The sequence below is a fragment of the Crocodylus porosus genome, unplaced genomic scaffold, assembly GCF_001723895.1.
Source record: "Crocodylus porosus isolate Cpor-Errol unplaced genomic scaffold, CroPor_comp1, whole genome shotgun sequence".
Classification (NCBI taxonomy): Eukaryota; Metazoa; Chordata; order Crocodylia; family Crocodylidae; genus Crocodylus; species Crocodylus porosus.
Window position 1 is genome coordinate 53635726 of NW_017728931.1, and position 25135 is coordinate 53660860.

The window sequence follows — 25135 nt, forward strand, 5'->3', positions numbered from 1 at the left end:
AAACCCACATCCATGTAAGTGGTCTTCTTAGAGTAAAACACATCCCAGTTAAAAGGAGAAGTAAAAAATACTAATTAAAATATTATGTCTAACAAATGAAAACAATGAGGAAGTGGAAAGCAAGGAGTACAAAGAGTTAGAAAATGCAGAAAACTGTCAAGGAAAGCTGAAGGTATTAATGATAAAGCTATAGCCAGTAGGATTAACAACAATAAGAACATGTATATCTGGAGGAAATTAAATCCTACCAATGGTAGAGAGCCAACATTAGATAAAAATAATAAAGTTCTCAGTCACAACACAAAAAAGCCTGAAGTGTCCAATAAACATCTCCATGCTATATTTTGAAAAAAGCAGGGAGGAGGTATCCATAGCTTTCAGAAGTAAGACTTTCTAATATCCTCAACAGTTTCTCATGAAATAAAAAATATTATTCTTTTTAGACTGGCAGGACCAAATAATTTGTATTCAAGAGCATTACAAGATTTGGCCAAGCTCTGATATTGATGTTCATTCTAATCAAGTTTGGAATAGCAAAAAAGTTCAGAAGCATGGCAGAAAAGATGATGTGTCAATATTCAAAAAAGTAAAACATAGTCATGATGGTTATTTAGGACAGTTAAACGTAAAATGAATCCAAGGCAAAATCATAAAGAGGCTCATTTTTCCAATGCAATCTATACAGAATGGTAGCATAATTAATGCCACTCAGAACGGTTTTAAAGAAAATAGGTCTTGTCAGACAAACCCATTACTGCTTCCCCGATGCTATTACAAATTTGATTATTCATAAAGATAAACGTGGTGACAATTCTGAAATGCACTGACTTAGATCTGAACAACATTCTGATAAAAACTAAAAAATGTACCCTATATTCAATACATTAAAGATTGATTAATAGATCATAAAAATAATTATAAACAGGACATCATCTTCCTCTTGGCAGGAAGGGGAGAAGCAGATAACAGTATTTTTTTCTTGGACCAGGGCTATTCAATGCCTTTGCCTATGTTCTAAAAGAAAATATAAAACTACTCCTGGTTAAATTTGCAGCACAAAACCAACTGTGGAGTAGTAAATAATGTAGGAGAATACAGCCGTTATATACACCTTCCTGGATTGCTTGATAAGATGCAGTGGGCTGTATTAAAATGCAATGCCATACATCTAAGAATAAAAAATGTAAGTTATACTTACAAGATGAGAGAGAGAATCCTAAAATGTGATGACACTGAAAAGAACACTGGGGTAATGACAAATAACAAAATGAAGATGAGCTCCCAAGTGTGATGCTGTATCTAAGAGGGCAAACATAAAACTTAGATGCAGAAGAAGGAAAATAGTAAGTAGGAGTAGGAAGGTGATGTTACCTCTGTATACAGCATTACTGGGACGATTACTGGAATGTTACGTCCAGTTCTGGTGTCCACACTTGAAAGGGGATGATGAAAAATTGGAAAAAGTTCAGAAAAAACCTGTAAGAATGATTAAAGGTCTAGAAAACATGTCTCACAGTGAGACTTCAGAAGCTCAGTATATTTAATATATCCAAGAAAAGGTTAAGAGGTAGATTGATCATGGCCTACAAAATACTTACATGCAGAAATGATCTCTTATAGTTGACAGCTGCTTAACAGAAATCAGTGGTTGAAAGCTATATTAGACTGAGCATTAAGGTACTTTATTTTTTTAAACAAGTGATTGGTGATTCATCACTGCAGCAACTTACCTAGGGATGGGCTGACTCTCCCATTTTGAGTTTTATATCAAGACTGGCTCTATTTCTAAAGCCATATTCTAATACAGGAAGTAATAAGCCTTGATGTAGGAATTATTTGCCAATATTAGGCATCCCATGTTATAGAGAGGTCAGGCTAAATAATCATAACTTTTTCTTATGGCTTCTAAACCTATTAATCTCACCTGCTGTTGCTTCTTCAAAAGCTTCCGCTTAAAACCTTCATAGAACATGAACTGTATGGCAGGATTGAAAACCAGCAGCAAGGAGGGGAAAGTACCATTCCACAGAGCCAGGACCCCTTCATCTCGTATTATCTGATGAAAAGCATCTGGTAAGGAAGATGGAAAGATACAGTAAGAATCCTTAATTGTCAGAGCATTAATCATGACCTTAGCAGTCAGAATATTTATACATCTGGAGTATCACCCTGTATTAGGGTTACATTGGGAAACAGATAGTCACAGCACTGCCCTTTGGGGTGCAAGCTCCACCTTCCAACCTCGTCAGCAAATTCAGGGACAAAGATGGATAGAAAAAAGGTTTAAAAAAATCTATCATATTGTGTAGCTTTTCTCCTCCTTTTACATAGGCCTAACATCTCTGGAATAAGAACATCTCTGAGATGCTTACTGCTAACAGCATTCTTCTAGATGAGCCCTATACAGAGATCTGTTTTGTTTTCTGTTTCATTTTAACCAGCAGGCCACATAGCAGATGACTGTACACTTAACTTTTCTCTTTCTCCCCTCTCCTTTAACTGGAAGCTGACTGGAAATGCCATCTCTCAATCAATGTCTGCCAATGCTAGAATTAAGATGCAGAATCAAAACTTAACCATTTGTTTCCCACCCCCAACTAATCTCAAACAAGCTACACAGTATGAAAATTAATTTTCTATATTTCAGTTGGCTCAATTCTGAAACACCTCTAGCAAATAATTGGGTTTCAAGAAGCAGGCACCCAGAAAATTTAAAAATTTGATCTCTTTCTCCACTCAAAAGCGCAGATCAGAACAATAAATTGGAATGCAAAATCCTTATGGAGAGAAATCTGCTGTTCAGTTAATAACTCTGGATCACAGTTACAAGATCACTTGGCCTGTGCCAAATCCAACACCCACTCTAGCCAGTCTGGGACCTGCACTGCTCATATTGCCTTTCTTTGGACCAACTGGAGCAGGTGTCATGAGTGCTGGATCCAGCATCTGGATGGTGGCAAGGGGGGCTGGATTGACTCTGAGCAAGTGCTATGTGTAGTGCATCCAGGGCCATGCATACTGGGACAGCCCAATCCCCACCACATGCCGCCTGTGGGTCAGCTTGAGACTCAAGGCCAGCACCAGGGACCAGATGATGTGACCGTATCTTTGACAACCCGGCATAAGCCTTCTAGGGTTCCAGAAATGTGGTGCATCTCAGGGCCTAGAGCAGGGGTCAGCAACCCCTGGCACGCGTGCCAAGCCTGGCACGTGAGGCCAACTTGCTTGGCACACCGTGGCCAGCCCCAGCTTCGGGTAGCTGCTGGCAGCGACGGAGCTCAGGCTGCTCCCAGCAGGGCTTGCAGCATCCCAGCTGCCTGCTGGGAGCAGCCGGAGATCCTGGCTGGCAGCAGCTCCCCAGAGCTCCTGGAGGCTCCAAACAGCTGTGCCGGGCTCCTGCATCAGCTCAGCACCAGCGCATGCAGGCGCACCTCAGAGCAGGCGGGGGGGGAGGGGCCTGAGGCAGCACAGCCCTGGTCTCTCCCCTGCTCCCGGCATGGAGGTGATGAGCCCGGCGCAGCTGTTTGGAGCCAGCCCGGGCTCTGGGCAGCTGCAGAAGCAGCAGGCAGAGTGCAAACAGCTACACTGGGCTCATCACCTCCATGCTGGGAGCAAGAAGGAGACTGGGGCTGCACTGCCTCAGGCCTCACCCCAATGCCCACTCTGAGGCACGCCTGCATGCGCCAGTGCAAAGCTGATACCGGAGCCCAGCACAGCTGTTTGGAACCTCCTGGCTGCAGCCCGTCCTGGCTCTGGCTCTGGGGAGCTGCTGCCAGCAGGGAGCCCGGGCTGCTCCCAGCAGGCAGCTGGGATGCTGCAAGTCCTGCTGGGAGCACCCCAGGCTCCAGAAGCTACCCAGAGCTGGGATAGCTGCCGGCAGCTACAGAGCCCAGGCTGGGGGACAGGGGCTTTGAGTGGGGGGCAAGGGGCAGCAGGGCTGGGGGAGCATAGGCTTTGGGTGGGGAGCAAGGGGCACAAGCAGGGCATCCTGCCATGTACCCCTTGCCCTCATTTTGTTTTTCTGCCATGCCGACACTCTGGCACCTTCTGAGGTATGCATTATGGTGTTTTTCGGCACTCCAGCCAAAAACTGTTGCCTACCCCTGGCCTAGAGAATGACAGAGGCATATCCTGGGAGAAAGGAGGTATGTCTACATGAGACATTTACTGTGCAGTAGACTAATTAGCTGCACTGTAACACTCTTGGCATCTACACATGTGCCCCTATTAGGCTGGAGTAAATTAATTGACTCTGTAGCAGGATAGTACTTGTAAATACAAATGCTTATAAATACAAGTACTATCCTGCTACGGAGTAAAAAAAACTCTGTAGCAGCACACATGTAGATGCTGCCCCAGCTGGCTAGGGTAGGAAGGAGCGCACTGGTTGGCCCCACGTTGAAGTACACTTGTGCCCCACCCAGCACCTCCACAGCACACTGAGCCCGGGACCCCTGCCAGGCAGGGCTGCTCTGCCCCAGCTCAACATGCTACAATCCCAGGCACAATAAACTGCAGAGCAGTTACCTCAGGAGTTTATTGCTGTGCATTAATACGCACGTGTAGCCACAACCGCTGGCTCATTCCTTGCAACAGAAACAGGAGCAGGAAGACTACTGTCTGCTGAATCCTCCAAACTCAGGACTGGAAGAATTCAACTGAAGAGAGGCCAGTTGTGAAAAGCCAGTTTTAAAGTCAAGAGATGACCTGAATTCACATAGTTCCAGAAAAAAGGCCATGCAACACTTGAGCCAAGAAGTAGCCCTGCCCAGCTTATAGCACATACATCTATGAAAGGGACTGTAACACTCCTGAATCCAAGGACAGTAAGCTTACCTAAACTAGTACACAGGTCCCTAAAGAAGGACTAGGGTAGGGATGGCCACCCTGTGGCATGGACAGCCTGTGTGTGTGGTACTTGGCAGACCAGGGAAGGGACAGGCAGGCAGTGGCAAATAAGGCAGGGACCAGCAAACAGAGCAGCTGATCAAGTTGTGGAAGGTATTGGAGAGGCACTAGGGGTGGGGGTAGGGCTAATTTGTGGCATGTGCACCAAAATGGCTGGTCCTCACTGGGCTATGGGATTTCTGCACTTCACAGGAGAGGAGGCCTGTCTGAATTAGCAAATAACCCCCATCACAGAGGATCTTTTCCTAAGTATTCTGGTCTGAGAGTATTACCAGGGTTCAAAGAGGAATCGAGACCAGCAGGCTTGCAGGTCACAGCATCCCACATGAAAGCATCAAGCCAGTATTTTTTTCTACCAACATAAAAATTATTAAGAAAAATGACAGCAGAGGGCACTTACCTACAATGCCCTTGTAGTTTGTTGGTATAATTTCTTCATTTCTAAACTTTGCTCCCTGCAGTTTCAGCCGTGTATTCACAACCCAAAGTGGAGTGGTCAATAGCACATTCACAACCCCTAATACCAATACAACAGAAGATGGAGAAAAGTGAGCTTTAAAAACAGAACCTAGAAAAGCAGGTATTTTCTTTCCTTAACTTCAGCATATAAAGTAACTCAATTCACATTGCATGGGAAATGGCATTGGTTTCTTTACTTCTTTCCTGCTAACACACAGCAAAGGGAATAGTATAGCTTCCCAATTAAAATGGTTTCTGTGGTTTCTCTCATAAGACAAGTCAAGACCATACTGTTGTTTTGTTCTTAAATCAATTGATTAATGTCCTTCAGGTTAAACAAATTCCAGGATAAGCTTTCTGGATATAAGAAAAAATAAAAATAACAAATAAAAGCACAGAATCATCATACCAGATTTCCACATGATCATTTTTACGTGGTGATAGAATATAAGTCAAGCACAGCAGAAAAAGCAAGTTTGCTTCTTCCGAAGGGCATGCATGGACTCAAATCTCTCTTTAACCTAAACTTATCTTGATCTTTTCCTATGTCCAAGTATATCAATGTTCTGCAAAGATCTGCCATGAACTTCATTTTCATTCATTCATTCATAGATAAAAGAAATGCCAAATATTAAAATAATATTATTTTTCAAACTTCCTCTTGTATGGTAAATGGGATATCTCTTAATTTAGGGGACTGGCAGGGAGTATATAATGGAAATGTGCTACCCTGATCTCTCCCAAAAGCTTAAAAAGTGTAAATACCTTGAAGAACTGGGGTGTGAACTTTTACTGCTTTTCTGCATAATACATAATAGCAAAATATTAAGCTACATAAAAATGGTTATCCAACTACTAAATTCAGTGTGCCATAACTATGGTACATTGATGAACATGTAGGTGCACCCCATTAGAAGTTATGTGACAACTTTGCCACTGAGAGGTTTCAGAAACCAGCACTAGTACTTTTATTAAGATCCTTTCCACCTAGTTTTGCTAACAGCAAACAAACAAGGGAAGGCTGGATAAAGGTGCTCTAAATTCACTCATTAGGTATGCACTAGAAGTTCCAGGTTGCATTATTTTCTGACAGTGGTAAAAACTACTGATTCAACATCCTGCTAACGATGATGTAGGTATTTAAAATGTCCTGGGGGCCAAAACATATCACCTATATTAGTGGTTTACTTGCTTAACTGGTATGTGGGTAGTCACTGTTTGTTATAGGTGAAGGCCATCTGAGGGAGGAGGGGGGTGGCTATATGTTCTTCTGGAAAGGGAAACCGGTAAACAACAGGTGAATACATGACATTGGTTTTGCCATTGTAAGAGTGCCTCCAGCACTTCCTAGAGTTGCGTCACCTCCTAACTGGAACAGTAGTGGCTTGTTCTAATAAATCACCTGCCACCTTCGATATTATGGGAGATAATGCTTGGCCACTACTGGGGGGCAAAGGAGAATGGTTAGAGACTCAGAACTTCAGCGGCTCTCCACAGGGCTCCACCATCCCAATACTCTGCCCTCACCACACCTGATGTTCTGGGCAATGTTGACTATCGCCAAGGTTCGTTATTATCTTGACCCGAAGGACTGTATCTACAGCCTGGGTCTAAGTGGCTGCTTGCCCCATTCTTTCCTGCACGGGTCCCAGGACAGCTACCTTTTGCTCTGGTTCCCCCTCATCACCCTCTTGTGGCTGGGGTCCTCTCCCTCTTCTCTGTCCTCTGGGGGGGTAAAACTCCCCTTCACTTTCCTCTTCTTCTAGGTCCCCAGAGTGGTTCCCTTCACCCCCAGATTCAGACTCACTGGTCACTCAGACTTCTTTGCCGACTCTTGTTCCTTGCTGGACCTCAACTGGTAAGTAGGAAGGTCAGAGCTTACTCTTGGGTCTTCTACCAGCTGTCCTTCACTTGCTTGCTCTCGCTTCTTCCCTATGCTCCCTTTCTTCTTCTGTCCTCCCCTGGGTGCTCCCTCAGCATCCTTTAAATCTCCCTCCCTTCAGCTGGGTCCCGCATGGCAGTTCCCTATTGGCTGCCTGCCTGACCCAGCTGTTCCTCCTTTGCTTGCCTTCCTTTCTCTGTGTTTGCCCCCTCTCTCAGCCTGTCACCAATGATTAGTGGGGCCCTGTCCTCTATGAGATGAAGCCAGACCAGGTTGCCCTGTGCCTCGCCTGCATATAATTTTTTGGAGGATTCCAGGACTCATGACAAGAATACCTGGTTCCAGTCACATGTGGAGGACTACTTAGCACATCGATCCTTTGTGGGGGAAGGGGGGTACGCACACACACGCACACGCACACCAGTGCTGAGCTATGGGATCACCATAGCTTGAAATGCTGCTGGCTCTGCTGGGGTCCAGCCCAATAAACTATATGGTAAATAACGAGCCTTTTGGCTTTGGACCAACATCATGCATAGTGTGGCCTTCTAGCTAAGATCAAAGGAAACAGAGGGCTGCTGAACTCCAAGGCGCAGGCCTGGGGCTTGCACATAGGATGCCTGCCTGAATTTGGGGAGTATTCAAAGTCCCAAACCAATGAGTCTGGGAGGAAGAATTGCCTGGTGGTAGAGCCACATAGACTTGACAATTGAGCTCTGCTCAGTCAAATTTTGGAACTTGACTACTGGGATTTGCCCAGTTGAATTTGGAACTGATTTGGCCTTGAAAATGATAAAAGAGCTTGTACTATATGTAAGTAAGTACAAACGTACTGCTTGAAAGTGCTTTTATGGAATACCTGTGCTGAAACCTGCTGCAGTTTGAATAATTTCTATCAGCACCCTTAGTAATTTGCCTTTATGCAAGTTATTACAGGCCTATTCATTTCAAAATTAGCATTTTCAAATTGGCTCCTCACTTCCCTATGCTCAGGGACAGCGGGGTCTTGACAGTGGGAGGGAGGGGGAAAACAGAGGACAAATGGACCACCTGACCCCCCAGATTTATTTTCCCTACTGTAGCAGCAGGAGGGAGACAAATTCAAGGCAAACCTCCAATAATTGGGTTCTATACCTGGAAAATTCTAACAAATTTATAAATTTTCCATATATAGAATCTAATTATGGGGAGATTATCTTCTACTTGAGTAAATCTGACATACAACACTTGATTATAAGTTTTGATTTCAATATAATTTCATGCCATGGCATGGTATATCACTATACCTAGCAGGTTCCATTACCTGCAACAACCCCGAGGACTAAATCTTTTCCTGTGGTTGAATGTTGACCTTTGACCCAGACTGCTTTAAGACTGTTAAATGTATAGAAGTAAACAAAATTGGAACAGCAAAGACTGGAGATGACAGGGAACCACCCTCGATATGGTGCCAGCCTGGGGAGATGAAAAAAAATTAGAGTCAGAAAAATACCATTTAATACTGAAAGCATATGGGGCCTGATCCAAAGCCCATTGAACAGAAGCATAGTTAAGTTGTTTTAGTCTGAAGTCAAGTAGAAGGCAAGCCTTGAAGTCAGTGAGTTCTTCCAATGGATACTATAGACTTTGGAGCAGGACTCTGAAAAGCAAAGAGATACTTAGGCATTTGTTAAAAAAAAAGATCAAGAGAACTCAGTTATGGACTCATACAGTTCCTTTTATCCAGAATGATCCCAAGGTAGCATTGGTTAAAAAAGAAAAATAAGAAATCAATGAGTTTAATTTCCTTGTTTCTTTTAATTTAAATTAAGTACAGATTTCACTTTTTAAAAGATACCTGTTTTAAACTGCATTTGAAATATGATAAGGTATGATAAGGATTACCTTTAGTGCAACCTACTATAATCTGTTAAATAAGTAAACATATGCTGCCTCAATGAGCTGTCCACACATTTTAATAAGTAAAGGATACTGCCTTTTTTTTAACATTACCTATAGAATCAAGAAACCTTCTCAGACTTTTGAGGTCAAATCAAGCTTTATAAGTGTCAACATTTCACTGCTTCATTAAGTATCTGTGTTTTTCGTCTTACAATGGAGTGACAAGCAGTTAATTTTAGTTTCTGTTGCGCAGAACAGTTTGTCTTAATGACTTTTGGTTTCAGTTTAGCCTACAGGTGCAAAGAAAAGGTTTTCTTCATTTGGATCACTCAAAATGGAGGAACAGACTGAAGGCTGAAAAAACAAGAAGGCTTGTTTTCCCTCCCTCAGCCTGTGTCCTGAAACCAAGTGGAAAACAACAACACGTTCACATTTTTAAGTTGCATTGAACTTGGGATCAGTTTTACCAAACGTAGGTAGACATTTAAAGATAAAGAAAGATGTCCAGTGGGATTTTTCCAAAGCACTCCATCAGGTTTGAAACTTCACTTCCATTGATTTCAGAAGAAAATAGACACATAATCTGTCTATGCATTTGGGGAGGGGAGGGAAGCAAAACAAAAAAATCTTACTAGGCAACTTTCTAAATCTTAGGTACCTAAATATCAATTAACTAAAAATAATAAACCCACACTTCCTTTAAGAAATCAAGTAGTTTTAAATACAAAATGCATTTGGATCTGTAATTTTTTTATTAAGTGCTGAAGTGATGCAACTGTAATAGTCTATTCTAGGAAATATACAAGGCAAAAACTTTGTGGGCAATACCCCTCTTATTGGACTGGCTGTATGGTTGGGATAGACAAGCTTTCAGGCATCACAGTACCTAATTTGTAAAGAATTAAGTACCATGTGGTACTGAAACTTATCCATGTCTATCCCAACGTGCAGCTGGTCCATTAAAAGATGTCACCCACAAAAAAATCATGCTTCTAGTTTAACTGAAACATTTATGGCAGTTGTACTTAAAACCTGCTTTAACAGTCTTATATATTTTTCATTGAATTTCATTTTCTATCCAAATGTTTCTTGATATAAATCTCAAGAAAAGCTACTTAATAGAAAATTAACGTTTAATTTATCATTTAACAAAATAAAAACTATTCAAATTAAAACTATGAATACATTTTAATATTCTACTTGTTTTTATGTCATTCTGTGTCTTACTGTAAACTCCTTTGAGCCTCGGTTGGGAAGGGCAGCATATAAATCTAATAAATAATTAAATGTATATTGAACTGAATAATTACTTAAATGTGTATTAATCTAAACACATGCTACTGGTTATCAAAATTGGTTGCTGAATCTATTCTAAAGGCTAATTTTAGCTGTAAATCAACACTTTAATGGCTATGCTAACAAGAATGACCTTTTTTGTTAAGACAAATGACATTTAATACTAATTTTAATTTTTTTTTTTTTTTTAATGTCAAGTCAAACTGCTCTAAAGTGTTTTGGAAACCTATCGTATAGATGAATATCATATATATTATTTAAGTTCAGCATTTTAGAGATAGATGATGGTCATGCTTTGAGAGTAACATTACATAGTATTTTTTTAATATTTATAGTTAGTGGGAAGGCAAACAGCTGATCTTGTGTATTATATACAATGCCATTGCTCATTGAGACTATTTTCAACTAATAGCAGATCACACTAAGCACAGTAATTCTGAATTCTATTTCTAGTTCAAAAGTATGCAGTCATCTGCTCACTTTCATAGGCAACAAGGAACTCTAAGTGAGGCATGTTATAAAGTATAAGGCTGACATGAAAGATTCAGACTTAAACATTTATCATACAGCTGGTGTAACATCCCCCCACATTTAATTAGGAAAGTACAAAATGTTATAAAAAGTTAGGTGCTGGAGTTATAGGCTTCTCTAATTAACGGACTATAAACGACTGCTGGAGACATAGAAGACGAAGAAAAGCTTAATCTTTATAAACACACAATCTCTATTCTCTTTTACTTCCAGAAAAGGGATGCATCTGATATGAACTACATATACCTCAATTTAAAATAAACCCTTCCAGCATCCACAACAATAAGAGAAACTTGATGATCTTTCAAAAGGAAACTCTCAAAATGCAAAAGACAAAACAAAGATGAGAAAAATTGGTTTATTTTAATGGTTCAAGTTACCTGAACCATCAGGCCTAATCTACTTCAGCAAGAGCAACTAGGTGTAAACTCCTGCCCTGGATTTTATCCACATGTTGAATCAGACCTACCTACACTACACCAGGGGATCACTGTTTCCAAGGTCACTTGGGAAGGCCAAAAGCAGTGGGTAGGGGTATAACAATGGGGCAAAGTATTAAGATGAGCTCATTTTCCTGGCGCAGACAAGAACCTAAGAAGTATGAATTAGCAAAATCCATTTTTAAAAAGTTCCACTACTGCAGATATTTATGAAAATGAAAGGTGCCATTGCTAACACCTGCAGGAAGCTTATGAACTTGCACTTGTGGCTTTTCTCATTATTTCAGTCACCCATCTTTCCAAAATTATGCTGCTTTTTCTCCAGGGTTCTTTAAAGGCCTTCAGCTGAATCAATAAAAAATTCCCTTTGCCAGAAACTTGCATTTTCTCTTTTTTCTGTAAGAGTAGGAAATTTGGCCCCTGAACAACTTTCAGTTTAAGGCATGATGGGGTCTAATCCCCAGTCCCAAAACTGTGTGTACTACCGTGCACATGTGGCATGGCAGGACACGCAATTTTAGGATTGGGGGTTAGATCCAAAATTGGGCCTTACTTGCTGGTGCAGGGGGAACCTGACCTCCCTCTGCATCAGCAAGATGAAACCAATAAGCTGAATGTCATTTGGGGCCAGGATCCAAACCAGTCCCCCACCTCAGCCAACACTCAGCTCAGCCCACAGGGAGCTATAAATCCATGTGTGCTGTTCAGGTGGGCAGCACACAATTTTGACACGTTCTGGTACATGGGGAGTTGCCAGAGCCCAATGCACCAGGAGCTGTATAAACCCCATGTGCTGACCAGTTGGGCATCACACATGGTTTTATAGCTCCCTGCACACCAGGACCTGTCAAAAACCCTGTGTTGCCCAGCTGTAGCCCATGGGGTTTTGACAGGTTCTGGCCACACATTTAAGACATGAGACACAAATTTATTCCACATTGTATGTACAATAACTTCATGGCTCATTTACTACATTTTCACACCCTAAGCTGAGTTCCGTATGTGGTCAGTTACTATTTAAAGCATTATTAATGTGTTAGTCACATCTTAAACATTACACGCAACAGGGGCCTCTGATTTTTGCATTCTTTCAAATCCAACTATTACTTCCTCAAGCACCATTCTTACTGATGTGTTATTTATTTTAACAGTTGACTTCCTCTACGTTCCTTACAAATTAAGTCAGAATTAAAGTGGCTTTATTTAGGTCTAATATTACTCAATTCTGAATTTAAAGTGCCTGCAAAGTGGCTGAGTGAGGTTTGCTAATCCACTTTGAAGTTAGTTCAGTAACTCTCCTGAGAGCTCCCACATAGACATGCCTTAAAAGTTAACATCTGTACTTACAGGCCTTCTTCTTTGATTATTTCCAGTAAGACTGCAGGTGTTGTCTTGGATTTGCGTTTCTCATCAACTGGAAGACAAGAGACTAACTTTTAGACAAATTTTCTCCCAACTTACTGGCTGGCTCTTTTGACCTGCTATTTAAGAGTGCTTGTTTTATTGGTTCTCTCACCTATAAGACTAACACAAGTACACTGGACTACTGCACCCTAACTGTTGTTAAGTTCTGACTTGAAAATTGAACCAAGAACTGGAGGTTGGGACCACCTCTGACAAGTGGTTAGATCTGGCCTCAACTCACTGCTCTCCATACCACAGTCTATGCTTGCCAGAACAGTGTCCCTAATAACTCTGCCTCTTACATTCATCTTAAAGGTCCCCCTTCCCTGGGTTAGAACTACTCCCTGCCATCCCCTGGGCCTTTATTTATTTATTTATTTTTAAGATTTGAAGGTTGCAGCACCGCATGGCATCAACCATACATTTCTGAAGCACTGCCCAGTGATCACATCCTGGTTCTTAATAAAGCTTTAGCTGCAGTTTCAAATACCTGCTGGTTCTGTGGCTTCCAGTTAGGATGGTCAAAGTCTACTTTCACCACAGACACGAGACTGAATGACTTCAAAGTACAATCTCTGGGATTCATGAATTCAGGGGCCACCACCTTCTAGAAATCCTAGCTAGACTGCATGATTCTCCCCAAACATATCATATTTACTAGACTATAAAGCAACCCTGAATATAAGATCACCCCCTAACTTAAGATTCTATATATAGTAGAAAATGTATAAGTTTAATATCATTTTCCAGGTATAGAAACCAATTATTGGAGGTTTGCCTTAAATTTGTCACTCTCCTACTGCTACAGCAGGGAAAATAAATCTGGAGGGGCCCTTTCCCCTCCTCACTGTCAAGACCCTGCTCTCCCTGAGCACATGGAAGTGAGGAACACATTTGAAAAAGAACTGACCTTGAAAGTAACACAGGTGTAGCAATGTGCATATAGTGGCTACAGACTAAAATCATCCAAAATAGATGCATATTACCTTTTTTGAAACTACTGCAAGTTTTATCACAGGTACACTGTAAAAACATTTTTAAGAAGCACATCTGTATCTACCCATATATAGTACAAATCATGCGTGATACTGGTCCAAAGCCAAAAGGTTCACGATTTACCATACACAGGTTTCCCTCACTTTATATGGGTTCTGTATGTGCAAATTCTCTCTTATGCAATGACCTTTTTTATACCAAAAATTAATTATATGAGAAATAAATTCACCCTTATGCAATCGGTGTGGTGGAAGCCTGAAGCCAGTTGCTTTATGAGGTGCATTGTGGGAATGACATGCACCAAAACATAGTCTCCTGTGTGAATCTGTGCTCCTCGCTCGTTGCCTGCAACACATCTGCAACACATTTTTCTATAGTTGCCATCCCCATTATGATAGTGCCCTGTGCTTGTGTGTACTGTCTGCTGTTGGCAAGTACCAAAATTGTCTCGTAAAATTGGCAGAAATGGATCTGGGGGTCAGTAGAGTCAAGGTCTTGGAACGCAGCTGTTGCAGTGCACCTTTGGGTGCCTGCCACATTAAAGGCTGGAGCAGGCAGCCGGCAGGTCCCCAATTAAGGCAGCCATTTTCAGACAAAGGTAAGCCAGATAGAGTTAGCAGTTAGCAACTTGTAGCCGAGGGAGCAATAGCATCTGGCTCCCCTACTGCTCGTGAAACATCCTGGAGGTAAGGGCAGGAGCTACGGGAATGGCAGGAGATTCCTGGTCCTGGGCATGACCTGAAACTCCACCCTGCTGGGGAAAGGAGGCCTGGTGAGCCTGCCCATGGCAGGGCAGCCCCCAGGAACTACCAGGACCATTCACCTCCCCAGTGAAAGACAGGTGGGGTGCCTCAATAACCCCAGACCCCACAACACTGTGGGTAAGCGGGCTCAGCATGGTTATGGCCACTTGAGCCCCAGGAGGTGTAAGACCCAGAGGCCCCAGACAGGGTCAGTTGTGTTGCCGCAGAGAGGGGCCAGTAGTGCAGCCCACATAGAATAGGGTGAATCCTCACAGCCTGAAGGACTGTGCATTAGGAGGTGCTGAGTAGGGCTGAAGGGATGGCTTGAAGGGCAGCACGTAGGCCAACCCTGTAACAGTTAAATGTGTGTACATTTGTTGTGTGTTTTGGTATATAAAATAGCCCAGTGAATTAGCTGGCCACTACCCAGATGAGGGCTGCGGGAGAGGTCCAACAGGCTGCATGTTGCCAGTCAAGGAATGAGTCTGATAAGCGCCACAGCCTAAGAGAGCCACTCCAAAAAAAGGAGAAGGGCAGAGTGAAGGGGGCACAGTATCATGCAGCAAGCAAGAGGCCCAGTGAGAGAGGGTTAGTATGAGTGTGTGTATGCAAGAGGTCTGAGAGAGGCCTATGTTTGGTTTGGCTTCAGGCTGGTAGTACATTAACATCTGGATGCCATCTGCAACGCATGGGCTATGGTGGAGGGGTGGTACAGAGTCATGGATAGCACCCCTTGGCATCGAGGCATGGAATGGGCAGACTCCTGCATTTTACCAGCAGTTACAAAAGCAGCAAAGTAATGGCAGGCAAGACTGGGCAGATTGCCCTATGCAGATAGGTGGGCTTGAGACCCAGCCTCTAGCATGCCCCCTCTCACGGTATCCCCATTTGTTACATTGTAAAGTGGGTTCCCTGTATGAAAATTCAAATTATGCACCATTTTCCAGGAACACATGTAGTTCATTGGGCTGGACCCCAGCAGAGTCAGCAGCATTTCAAGCTATGGTGACCCTACAGCTCAGCAGTGCTCAGCCTGTATACACTCCAGATACACCCCCTCTCCACAAAGGATCCATGTGCTAATTAGCCCCCACGCATGACTGGAACTAGAAGTTCTTTCCGTGAGTCGTGGAACTCGCCAAAAAATTATATGCAGATGAGGCAGAGCGCAACCCGGTCCAGTTCCACCTCATGGAGGGCTGGGCCATATTAATCGTTGGCAACAGGCTGACGGGAAGACAGGGATTCCGGATGAATTATTCAGGGCCCCATTTGGTGATATTTACCAGACACTTAAGGCTGGTGAAGAAACAGGAATAATTGAAGTGGGAAAGAAAGGTGCAACTCAATTGTGGGAGTGAAGAGGAAGTCAAAATGTATGCAAAGTAGTGGCTCACCATAACTTGAAAGAGTTGGTGTTGAGGGGGACTGCACTCAGTGGGCATTAACATATATTTTAGTCAGATGGGCTGCACTAATCTATCCTTGTTAAATTCCCGTCAGCTTGTTTGCCCTAAATGGGCCATGTATTTTATAGCCATGCTCAGTGTTGGCTGGATTTAAGCAACTTCATAGTTACTTTCCATTACTGAGCTCATGCTGATTTTGGCAGCAGTTCAAATATAGGCAGTGTATTTAATGAGGTTTCTTTGTAAGACAAGGGGCTCTTTTCCCCATGCTGATCGCAAGAAAAAAAACTCATATTAGAGTAAATATAGTACACTGGTGATGGTATGGCTTTTAACAGCAATGGCTGGGAAGAACACCTGGGAAGCTGTACTGAAAAGGCTTAGGAAGGCACACCTAAGTGTTAAAATGTCCAACTATAAAATGTGGGTAGCCAAGCCATAACATCTAGGTCACTGGGGGAGACAAGTGCAACAAATGCACCCCAATGCCTTAAAGGTACAAGCTATTCCTGATTGGCCAATACCCCAAACTAAAAAGCAGATCTAGTCCTTTAGAGCAATTGTTAGTTACTATAGGACAGGAATCAGCAACCTACAACCCATGGGTCAGAACCAGCCCATGAAACCATTGTGTTTGGGCCCTAGAGCCAGGGGGCTTCTGCAACATTTCAGCACTCAGGGCTTTGCCCAGATAAAGAAGAGAAGTGGCCATGACAACAGAGAGATGCTAAGGCAGCAGCATTTTAAGGGTGGGGGAGGGAAGAGGAGCAAGTGGCGGGCTTGGGCTGCAGCTGCGGCTGCGGCTGCGGCTGTGGCTGTGGCATCCCAGCTAGGAACTCCCTTAATGTGGCCCTCTCCCATTCTGCAAAATATTACCAACCCCTGCTATGGGAGTTTTGTAAAAAGTTTCAGTAAGACTATTTTTTACATATGTCACTGATAGCAGTGACAAACAGGACAGTAAATTTGGACAGAAGCCTGCAAAAGAGCTTTGAAGAGATCAAGGATGCCTTGTCAAAAGTGCCTGTCATGACTTGTCCAGGATCATGTTTCAAGAATTTGATATGGAAATTATTCATATCAACAACAGGAGAGAACATATAAGAGCTAATGTATTATGCCATTAAGATTTAGTTATGACTTGGTAATAACTTTGGAGACTAACTTCTTCATCATCACTTTCTCAGATGGAGGGTGTCATGTATATCTCTGCATTCAGTATTTTTGGAGGATGTTAATTATCAATAATGAGTACATTATTCCACAGGTATTCCCCTGAATAGGCTTTACTACTGTCATGTTTAGTCTCTATTTACAGAGAATGTTAGCCTATATTCAGTTTTATGCTATTTATGTTTGCATGAACCATGGCATTTGGTATGAATGTACTTACATATTTTTGTAGTATGATGCAGCCCCAAAAATGGTCAATGGGACAAGGTGACAGGGCCTAATAGCTGTCTGAGTGCTGATCCCCCAGGATAGTCACAAGACTAAGTGTTTACCTGAAGAGGTGTTAACTTCAAACAAGGGCTAGCTATATCATCTCAGCTTACCCAATGGATAGGGTGAATTTCAAAATTAATTTTCATGTTGAAAGGCTTATCTCTCTTCTTCCTGAGTACATAATGGCTAAGGGAAATCTGGTTAAAGGTCAATAACAAAGTTTGCTGTCCTCCCCAAGTAAAATTTTGATTTAGGAAACATGTCTAGCTTGTCAGACAAATCCGTATGAGGAAAGGAAATCATCTTCACAATATACATGCTCACAAGCAACTGAATAGAGAAATAAAGTAGGGGAAAATACTGTTAAGGTATTTGAGAGAGGTTTTTCCAAAGACAAACTTTGTCTTCACCTTCTCCCTCAGATGCCATCTTGAACCCCAAGTTCAACCAAGGGCAACCTCCTACAATGCACCAAACTTGCTTGACAAAGACATGTGGGAGGTTGTTCTCAGCAGTCGTTTCACAGCTCTGGAAGTCCTTCTCACCTCAAAGCCCAAGTCTAGACATCTTCCAGAAGCACTGTGTGACCTTCCTATCTGGGCAGGTGTTTAGCAAGCAAAGCTAGGCTAGGGTATTGTTTAAGGCATGGGTGTTCAGCTGGTATCCCACAGACTGCATGCAACCCATGAGGGTTTAATGCAAGACCCCTCAACTCCTACCAGCTGCCAATCCCCATATCATTCCACCAGCTGCAGCCAGGGTCTCTAGCCTTCCCCTCCCTCTCACAGCTTTACTTCCTGCTCCCATCCCAGGGGGTGAAAGATGCAGCCCATGGCAAGGTACACTGAGGGACCTGAGGTGGGAGCCCACCTGTGTGCATGGTGTGGGGGTGTGGAGGGAGGGACTGCCCATATGTGCAGGGCAGTAGTGGGGAAAGGGGTGAGGCCTGGGGGCCCAAGGCTCACAGCAGTGTTGCCCCTAGGGTGCGTAGCCTGCGCATGGTCCCAGCCACTTAGAAATTGGACAGCCCTTATTTAGGAGGTTGCTGTTTTATTTTGATACTCTACTTGCTTTTATAAGTGTTTTTGTTCTTTTGTTTTATGTAAGTTATTTTGTTCGCTTATTGGAAGGTGTCCTGAGCTTTTATTGGCAAGGGCAGCATATAAATCTAATAAATACTAGATGAATAAAAAGAACCCCCTGTTCTTAGGTTGTTTATCTAGTTCACCTGCTGGGGAGAGCTAGTGAGATCTGACAAGAGCTGGCAGGACTGCCAGCTGAAGAAAACTATTGAAGAAACCTCTGGAGCGGATTCTAGTTAAAAAAACAGGGTAAGATTTTTCTGTTTTATTTCTCTTGTTTAATTTCTGCCTCCAAGCCTACCAGTTACGTTTCCTGTTTGATCCATCTTTCTCGCATATCCTTTTTCTGTTTTTATATACCTTACTGACTGTCTGCAGGGTGAGTAACTCCAGAGCAACTGATCATTACAGGCATTCATTTCTAGAGACGACAGACTTTATATTTCATTTCTTTCACATAATTTCTGGGGGAACAATCACTGGGATTGCGAGAACAGTGTTCCTTCAACTACACTATCAGAACTGGTCCAGTAGCAGTCCACTCTGCACCCAAGGATAGGCAGCCAGAATGTTGCAGAGGTGGGCTGGAGCTTTCTAGGGTGACTCCCTTACCTCTCTACCCTGAGGATTGTGGCAGCCACCCTCGGGGTTTTTTTTGAGAAGGGCAGCATAAAAATAAGTAAATTGTAATGCATATTTAATAAATTAAATTCATAAACACAGGATACTTAGACTTCCAATTTCCCTCCTACACCCTTCTTTTAAAATTCCCTTGCAATACAAATCCATAAGCAATTATTATGACAGTGGTCTCACAATGTTGCACCCACAGTTTAGCCGGAGAACCAATTCCTATGCAGGTACACCCTGCTCGAATCTCAGCCTTTGCCTCCTCTTTCAGTTTGAGAACACCATTTAAGAGGTATACTTGGTTACTTAGCTCTGGACTAAAGACTTGTTAAATCAATTAAGAGTTATTTAATATTGTTCCAACAGGAAACTGCCTCACCTGGAAGAATATTGCCAATAAAGAAAAAGGAAAAAAACTAAAGACCCTACTTTATGCAGAGGAATTCCTCATGCAACTACTCCCAGGAGTGCCCAAACAATGGAGATAGAAACAGAACCAGGAAAGCTCAAAAGGGCAATGAATGGCATTGTAGCTTAGATACTTACCTTGAAGACGCAGTCTAGCTGTATCCAAAGGAAAAAAGACAGTCATTGCAGTCGCACTGCCCTGAAAAATGACATGGCTCAGTTACATGGTATAGCATATTTTCATATATCTGTCTAGAGCAGTGGTTTTCAACTTTTCATTTGCAGACCCCTAAACAATTCCGAATGGAGGTGCAAACTCCTTTGAATGGTAAGTGTGGGTATTCACATACTTCTGATTGATCACAGTCATCTTTCACAGACCCCTCAGACATAGTCTGCAGACCCCCAGGAGTCCATGGACCACAGACTGAAAACCACTAGTTTAGAGTAAGTTGCCTCGTGCCCTTATACATTTATCAATAGAAATACTCCAAAGAATCCAGAAGAAAACTGGATTCATAGTGAACCTTTGTACTCTACAACTTGAATTCTAACCTAGAAATCAAAATCTGCTGAATAAAGTCAAGGATAATTTATATACAAGAAATAAAGAGGAAAATAAATGGATACCAGTATTAATCAGAATACCAGTATTAATCGGAAACATTCAGTTATGACTGATTTCAACTGTGAATAAATCAAAATAGAAAAATGAAGTTACTGTAAAACTGTTCCCTTTGGTTTTTCCAAGTCTGATGTCACTGAATAGACAGAGCCTGATGCTTATATTTCTTTATACGCATGCCTATTTCAAGGCAATGCAGGAAAAAGTGATGTTGGAATTATGTGATGCTCTTGCCTCCCAGTTACTATTAATCCAGTACTGTAGAGTACAGTACAATGAACTGCAATGCTCTGAGAAATGCTGCCTCTAAGATAAGAAACAATATTCTCATTCGTATAAAAAGAACAAACAAAATAATTATAAGTATTATAATTAGTATTATTTTTATTATAATAAAAATAAATGGTAAATTCTGCAAAAGGCAGTCCCTGTGCTTGAACAAATTCCTATTATATGCTGCCTCCCTAAGACTCACCAGATCATATGAATCAGATACAAGAGATAAAAATTCTGGCCTGAATGTTTTATCTGCCAAATATTCAGTCATTTCCATCTCCTTTTGTCCCAATACAGAGCAATTATCTTGCTATTCTCAATGGGAACAAAACAGTTGCTTGCACATGCTTAACAGCTAGTAAACCACTGTTCCTAATATGCTGCAATACTGACTTTAGGGCAGCAGCCTTGAAATTGATGACCACTAGTTTCACCAACTATTAGAGAGCTGAACAGAGTATAATTACACTGCAAGTTAGAGAGTGGAAAGATGTTATGCAAGAAATATATATAATTACACATCCACACATATATTTGTGCATAAGATATAATGTGCACACACACACACACACGCACATCAGTTATACTGTAAACAGTAGACAAAAATTGTGACTGGTTGCGTTATGTAGCGAAGTAAATGTGTACATTGTGTTATGTAGTGTTATGTACATTGTGTTATGTAGTGAAGCAGATGATGCGCTTTTCAGATATGTCCATGTTGGCTGTAGTTAGTTAAATAAAAATTGTATATTTAGACAGAACAAGTAAAGCATACATGGTGGTCTCTAGCATAAAAGAGAAATTGTTAGGTAGTTTTTAAATTGCTTAAATAACTATGTACAAGTTTTAGCTAAGCTTTTAAAATCTGTAAGACAAACATCCAAGTTTTTTGTAAACGTTGTTGGGGTGGAGAGGCATTTTAAGTGATAGCAAAAGGATGATGTCTGTATCTTCAATGCTGCTGTGTGTGCTTTGATATGCTTTGCTATACTAAAGGAATGCAGACAAGGAGAAGGATTATAACAGAGTGAAACTCAAGGTCTTTGGTTAAAGTAATGACATAGCTGTTAATGGTGCTGTAACAAGCAGCTCCAGCTCAAACTGGCTGAGACAGGACTCATGGGGAATAAACAGCCACTGCTTCAGACAGGAAGAGACATTTTAGGATTGGGAAGAAGGGGAAGGAGGGAGGAGAACAATGTAAACTGAATTAAGCCAAAAGAGCTCATTGCCAGTACTGGCTCTGACATTTGTTGACTAACCAGCATGTCTGCTATATGAACTCTCAGCCCTATCACAATTTTCAGATCAATTCTTATGATAGCTTGTTGTGTGGGTACAGCCATCATTAACATTATAGCAAGCCAAGGAAACTATGTATTTGCCATTTATTGTAATATTAAGGGGCAGACATATGAACAGCCATATAACAGCTATTAGGCTTTTTTCATCTAAAATACTGGCTTGGGCTCACAAACACCAACACCATGGCAAGGTCATTTTGCTGTATACCAGCCAACTACCCTGCTAAAAAGACCCTGATCCCTTGCTGAAGGACTATTATGGAAAAACCAGGCCAGAGGAAAAAGTTATCACTTTACACCTGTTCAATAGAGACTTTTAGTTTGCCAACTAAAAATCTCCAAAGATTCTGTGAGAGCTGAACCCACTACTGCCCCCACAGCTCCCAATATCAACCCAGCTGAACACTCCATGCCCACAGAGCAAGGCTTGCTCCAAGACCAAACCCAGAGGTAGCTCTGTGGGACAGTGATATTCAAACTGCAGTCCTGAGCTATTCGACTTATCAGCGGGAGCTTAGGAAAACTTAAGTCTGTTTTTGGGGGTTGGAATGTTCTGTTTTTAACTGCACGCACTGTGTCTTCAATGTAAGAGAAAGAACAGAAAATACCATCATTTTTTCTTTTACTCTGGAGTGGGTTAGCCATGGTTTGCCTAGGGCTGTATATACATTGCTGCTCTTTGATCAACACTGACTACTTAGTCCTACTTAGTTAGCAGCCTTTTAGAAGAAATCATATGAGTTCAGGTGGTACCAGGAACAGGACTAAAACAGCATAAAGACTGTCTGTCCTGAGTTTCAATTACACTTGCTGGGACTCAGGCTGCTGACAGACATTCAATTAAAGGCACAATGGGATCTGATCTGTGATCCCAAGAATTGCACCGCCTGCCATGCCACACATGCATGACAGGAGGCACAGTTGTAGGATTGAGAATCGGATCCCAATCATGCCCTATTGCTGGTGCAGGGGGCGCCTGGGGTTATAATCCCAGGTTCCCCCTGCACTGGCAAGTAGCAAGCTAAGTGTCCAGTGCACCTGCAGCTGGGAGCCCCAGTCAGGTTGATCAGGCTCTCAGCCTCCAAAGCGCTGGTCAGCTGACTGGCAGTCCCAGCCACAGGCAAGCCCGGGAGCCTTTCAAGGTTCCAAGGGATATGTTCAATTTATGACACAATGGAAACCGGTCACAAAATTATTATACACATTTTGTGTAATAATTCTGTGGCTTATTCCTTGTTTTACTGAGCCATTAACTGCCTGATCTTGTGGCCAGGTTGCTACTTACTTGAGTAATTGCATCTTAAGCGTAATGTCTGCCAGGGCCTCTGGCACATGGAAGTGGAAACTGCCCAACTCAAACATACAAACCATACAGAGCCAAGAGTCAAGGCCAGGATAGGGCCAAGAGACTAAACAAGAAGCTTAGGTGTGCATGAAAAGACAGTCTAGTTACTGAAGGGGAGAACCTAGAGACGAGGAAGTAAAACAAGGGGTGACAAAGGTAGCTGTGAGGGGGGATGAATGTGATAGAAGACTGGGCTTGGTAAGATGACCTGGACTGAAAACCAGCATGTGTTGGGGAAAGGGATATTGCTGATAGGAGCCAGGGTATGGGAACAGTATGGGGATGAGTCAGGGAGGGTGTGGGACAAGAGGAAGAAAGAAAAATAAAACACATTGAATGAAAAAACCGAAACCAGTAAATGGTTAACAGCGGTGTTTGCATCCATGTGGGAGAAGGATGGGGGTGATACCAGGCAGAAGAGACTGTGTCCCATACACGGCATTCCAGAGCCTGGAAGAGAGTGAAACACCTGTGAAGGACTCTGGCAAAGGGTGCTCCTCACACCTACATTGTTGATCCACTTAGAAGATGGCAACATACTTCCACTCATTTTCCCCCTCTGTGGAATAGGCAGATGTCTGTGCAGAACTAATAGTTACAAAATCTCTGATGATTAAACACACCAGTATCACATGAAGCCACATGATTTTTATGTCTGCTTTTTTAAAACATTGAATATTATGCACATGCACACACACAATCTAGAGAATTACACACAAAATGCTACCTTAAAAGAACACTGAGACTGCATTTAGAAGTTACAACCACCCCTCCACAAGGCCCAAATCATGCAGTGCACAAGGTCCCTTCCTTTCCTTCTTTGTATCCCTGTGATGAGGAAGTTAGCAGAATTTGTTGGTTCAATAGAATCTAACAGGGCCGCACTGTGAGGTCTTCGAACTTGAGCTGTCAGCTGTTCACCTTAGCACCTGCACCACCTCAGCTCCCAGGGCACAAGGTAAACATCACTCACTGAAGGAGTATAAATTAATATTTGGTTTTATCTTCATTGTTTCTTTTGCATCTCCAAGTCTTCTTTACTGTACACTATTCAAACTCTGCTCTGAATATTTAATTATTTGTTTCCTCTTGCAGTTTTCCCAGGAATACAAGAGCTTTACATGCAGTATTATATGTACGCAGGAACCCTGGTGAGAAAAAGCACTCAAAATCTCATCCCATTGTACAGTTGGGAAACTGAGATACAGAGAAAGTAAAGTCAAGCAACCAAGCATATCCACCAATTCTGAGTGCCCAAACGAAAGCATCCAAGACTTGACTTTTCATAGTACTTAACATTGTGTATCCCTTTAAATATTCAAAGCAGTTCCCATGGACTTTGGTTGAAGTTTTAAGTGCTCTGTGCCCTGCAAATCAGACCGCAGAATCTCAAGTAAGGCAATCAGAAAATGAGGTATATCTCATCAATAACCACTAATGAAAAGCCCAGTTTGTGCAACTTGCTCAGCGTCACAAGCACTCTGTAGGAACGATCTCCACAGGTCTCCAAGGCAGCGTGCAACTGCCATAACTGTCACCATCTTTCTCTAGTACCCACTTCATTCTCTACATACTCTCCCACATCTGCAAAGGAAGCAGGGATCACTTGTTTACTACACAATCCCAATTTATCCCAAGAGTAGTTCCATCTGTTCTGTGCACTGAAAGAGGGAGGATTTGTACAGGGAAAAACTGGTGCAGTGGTTCTCAGCAGGTGTGGTTCTCACCACTGCTGCCCTGTGCACCTCTTTCCAGAAGGCACGCAGAGCTGAACCCAGATGAACCTAATGCAAGGAGTGCCCCCCTCTTGCCACAGCTGGCTCTCTGTCTGGCTCTGCAGATGTCTCCTGGAACCAGAGGTATGCAGGGCAGTTCCACCTGACAGCAGCAGTATGGCATCCTACAGAGTTGAGAACTACTGCAAATGCTCATCCCATAACTAGTATCACCCTTCCTTATTATATCTTATATGGAGAGAAGAAAAGAGCTTGTCATATGCTAGCCTGCCCCCCTCCTTTCCTGTGTAGGTTTACTTCTGATCTGGAATGAGTACCCTGTAAAGATAACAAG

General features: G+C 42.4%; 1 protein-coding gene across 3 annotated transcripts in view; it reads right to left on the reverse strand.

The window, feature by feature from the left end:
* The window catches only part of SLC25A17 (solute carrier family 25 member 17), a 45307-nt gene that overhangs the window by 11586 nt on the left and 8586 nt on the right, over positions 1–25135 (reverse strand). For 2 of the 3 annotated variants that reach the window (XM_019544987.1, XM_019544984.1), the window contains exons 2-6: positions 19654–19714; positions 12745–12811; positions 8553–8704; positions 5309–5425; positions 1925–2070 (exon numbers count right to left, since the gene is read on the reverse strand). In XM_019544987.1, coding sequence (XP_019400532.1) covers positions 1925–2070; positions 5309–5425; positions 8553–8704; positions 12745–12811; positions 19654–19714 — 543 coding nt within the window. Of the gene's footprint in view, positions 1–1924; positions 2071–5308; positions 5426–8552; positions 8705–12744; positions 12812–19653; positions 19715–20615; positions 20669–25135 lie in introns of all 3 variants that reach the window. The other variant, XM_019544985.1, reaches the window with a different exon arrangement.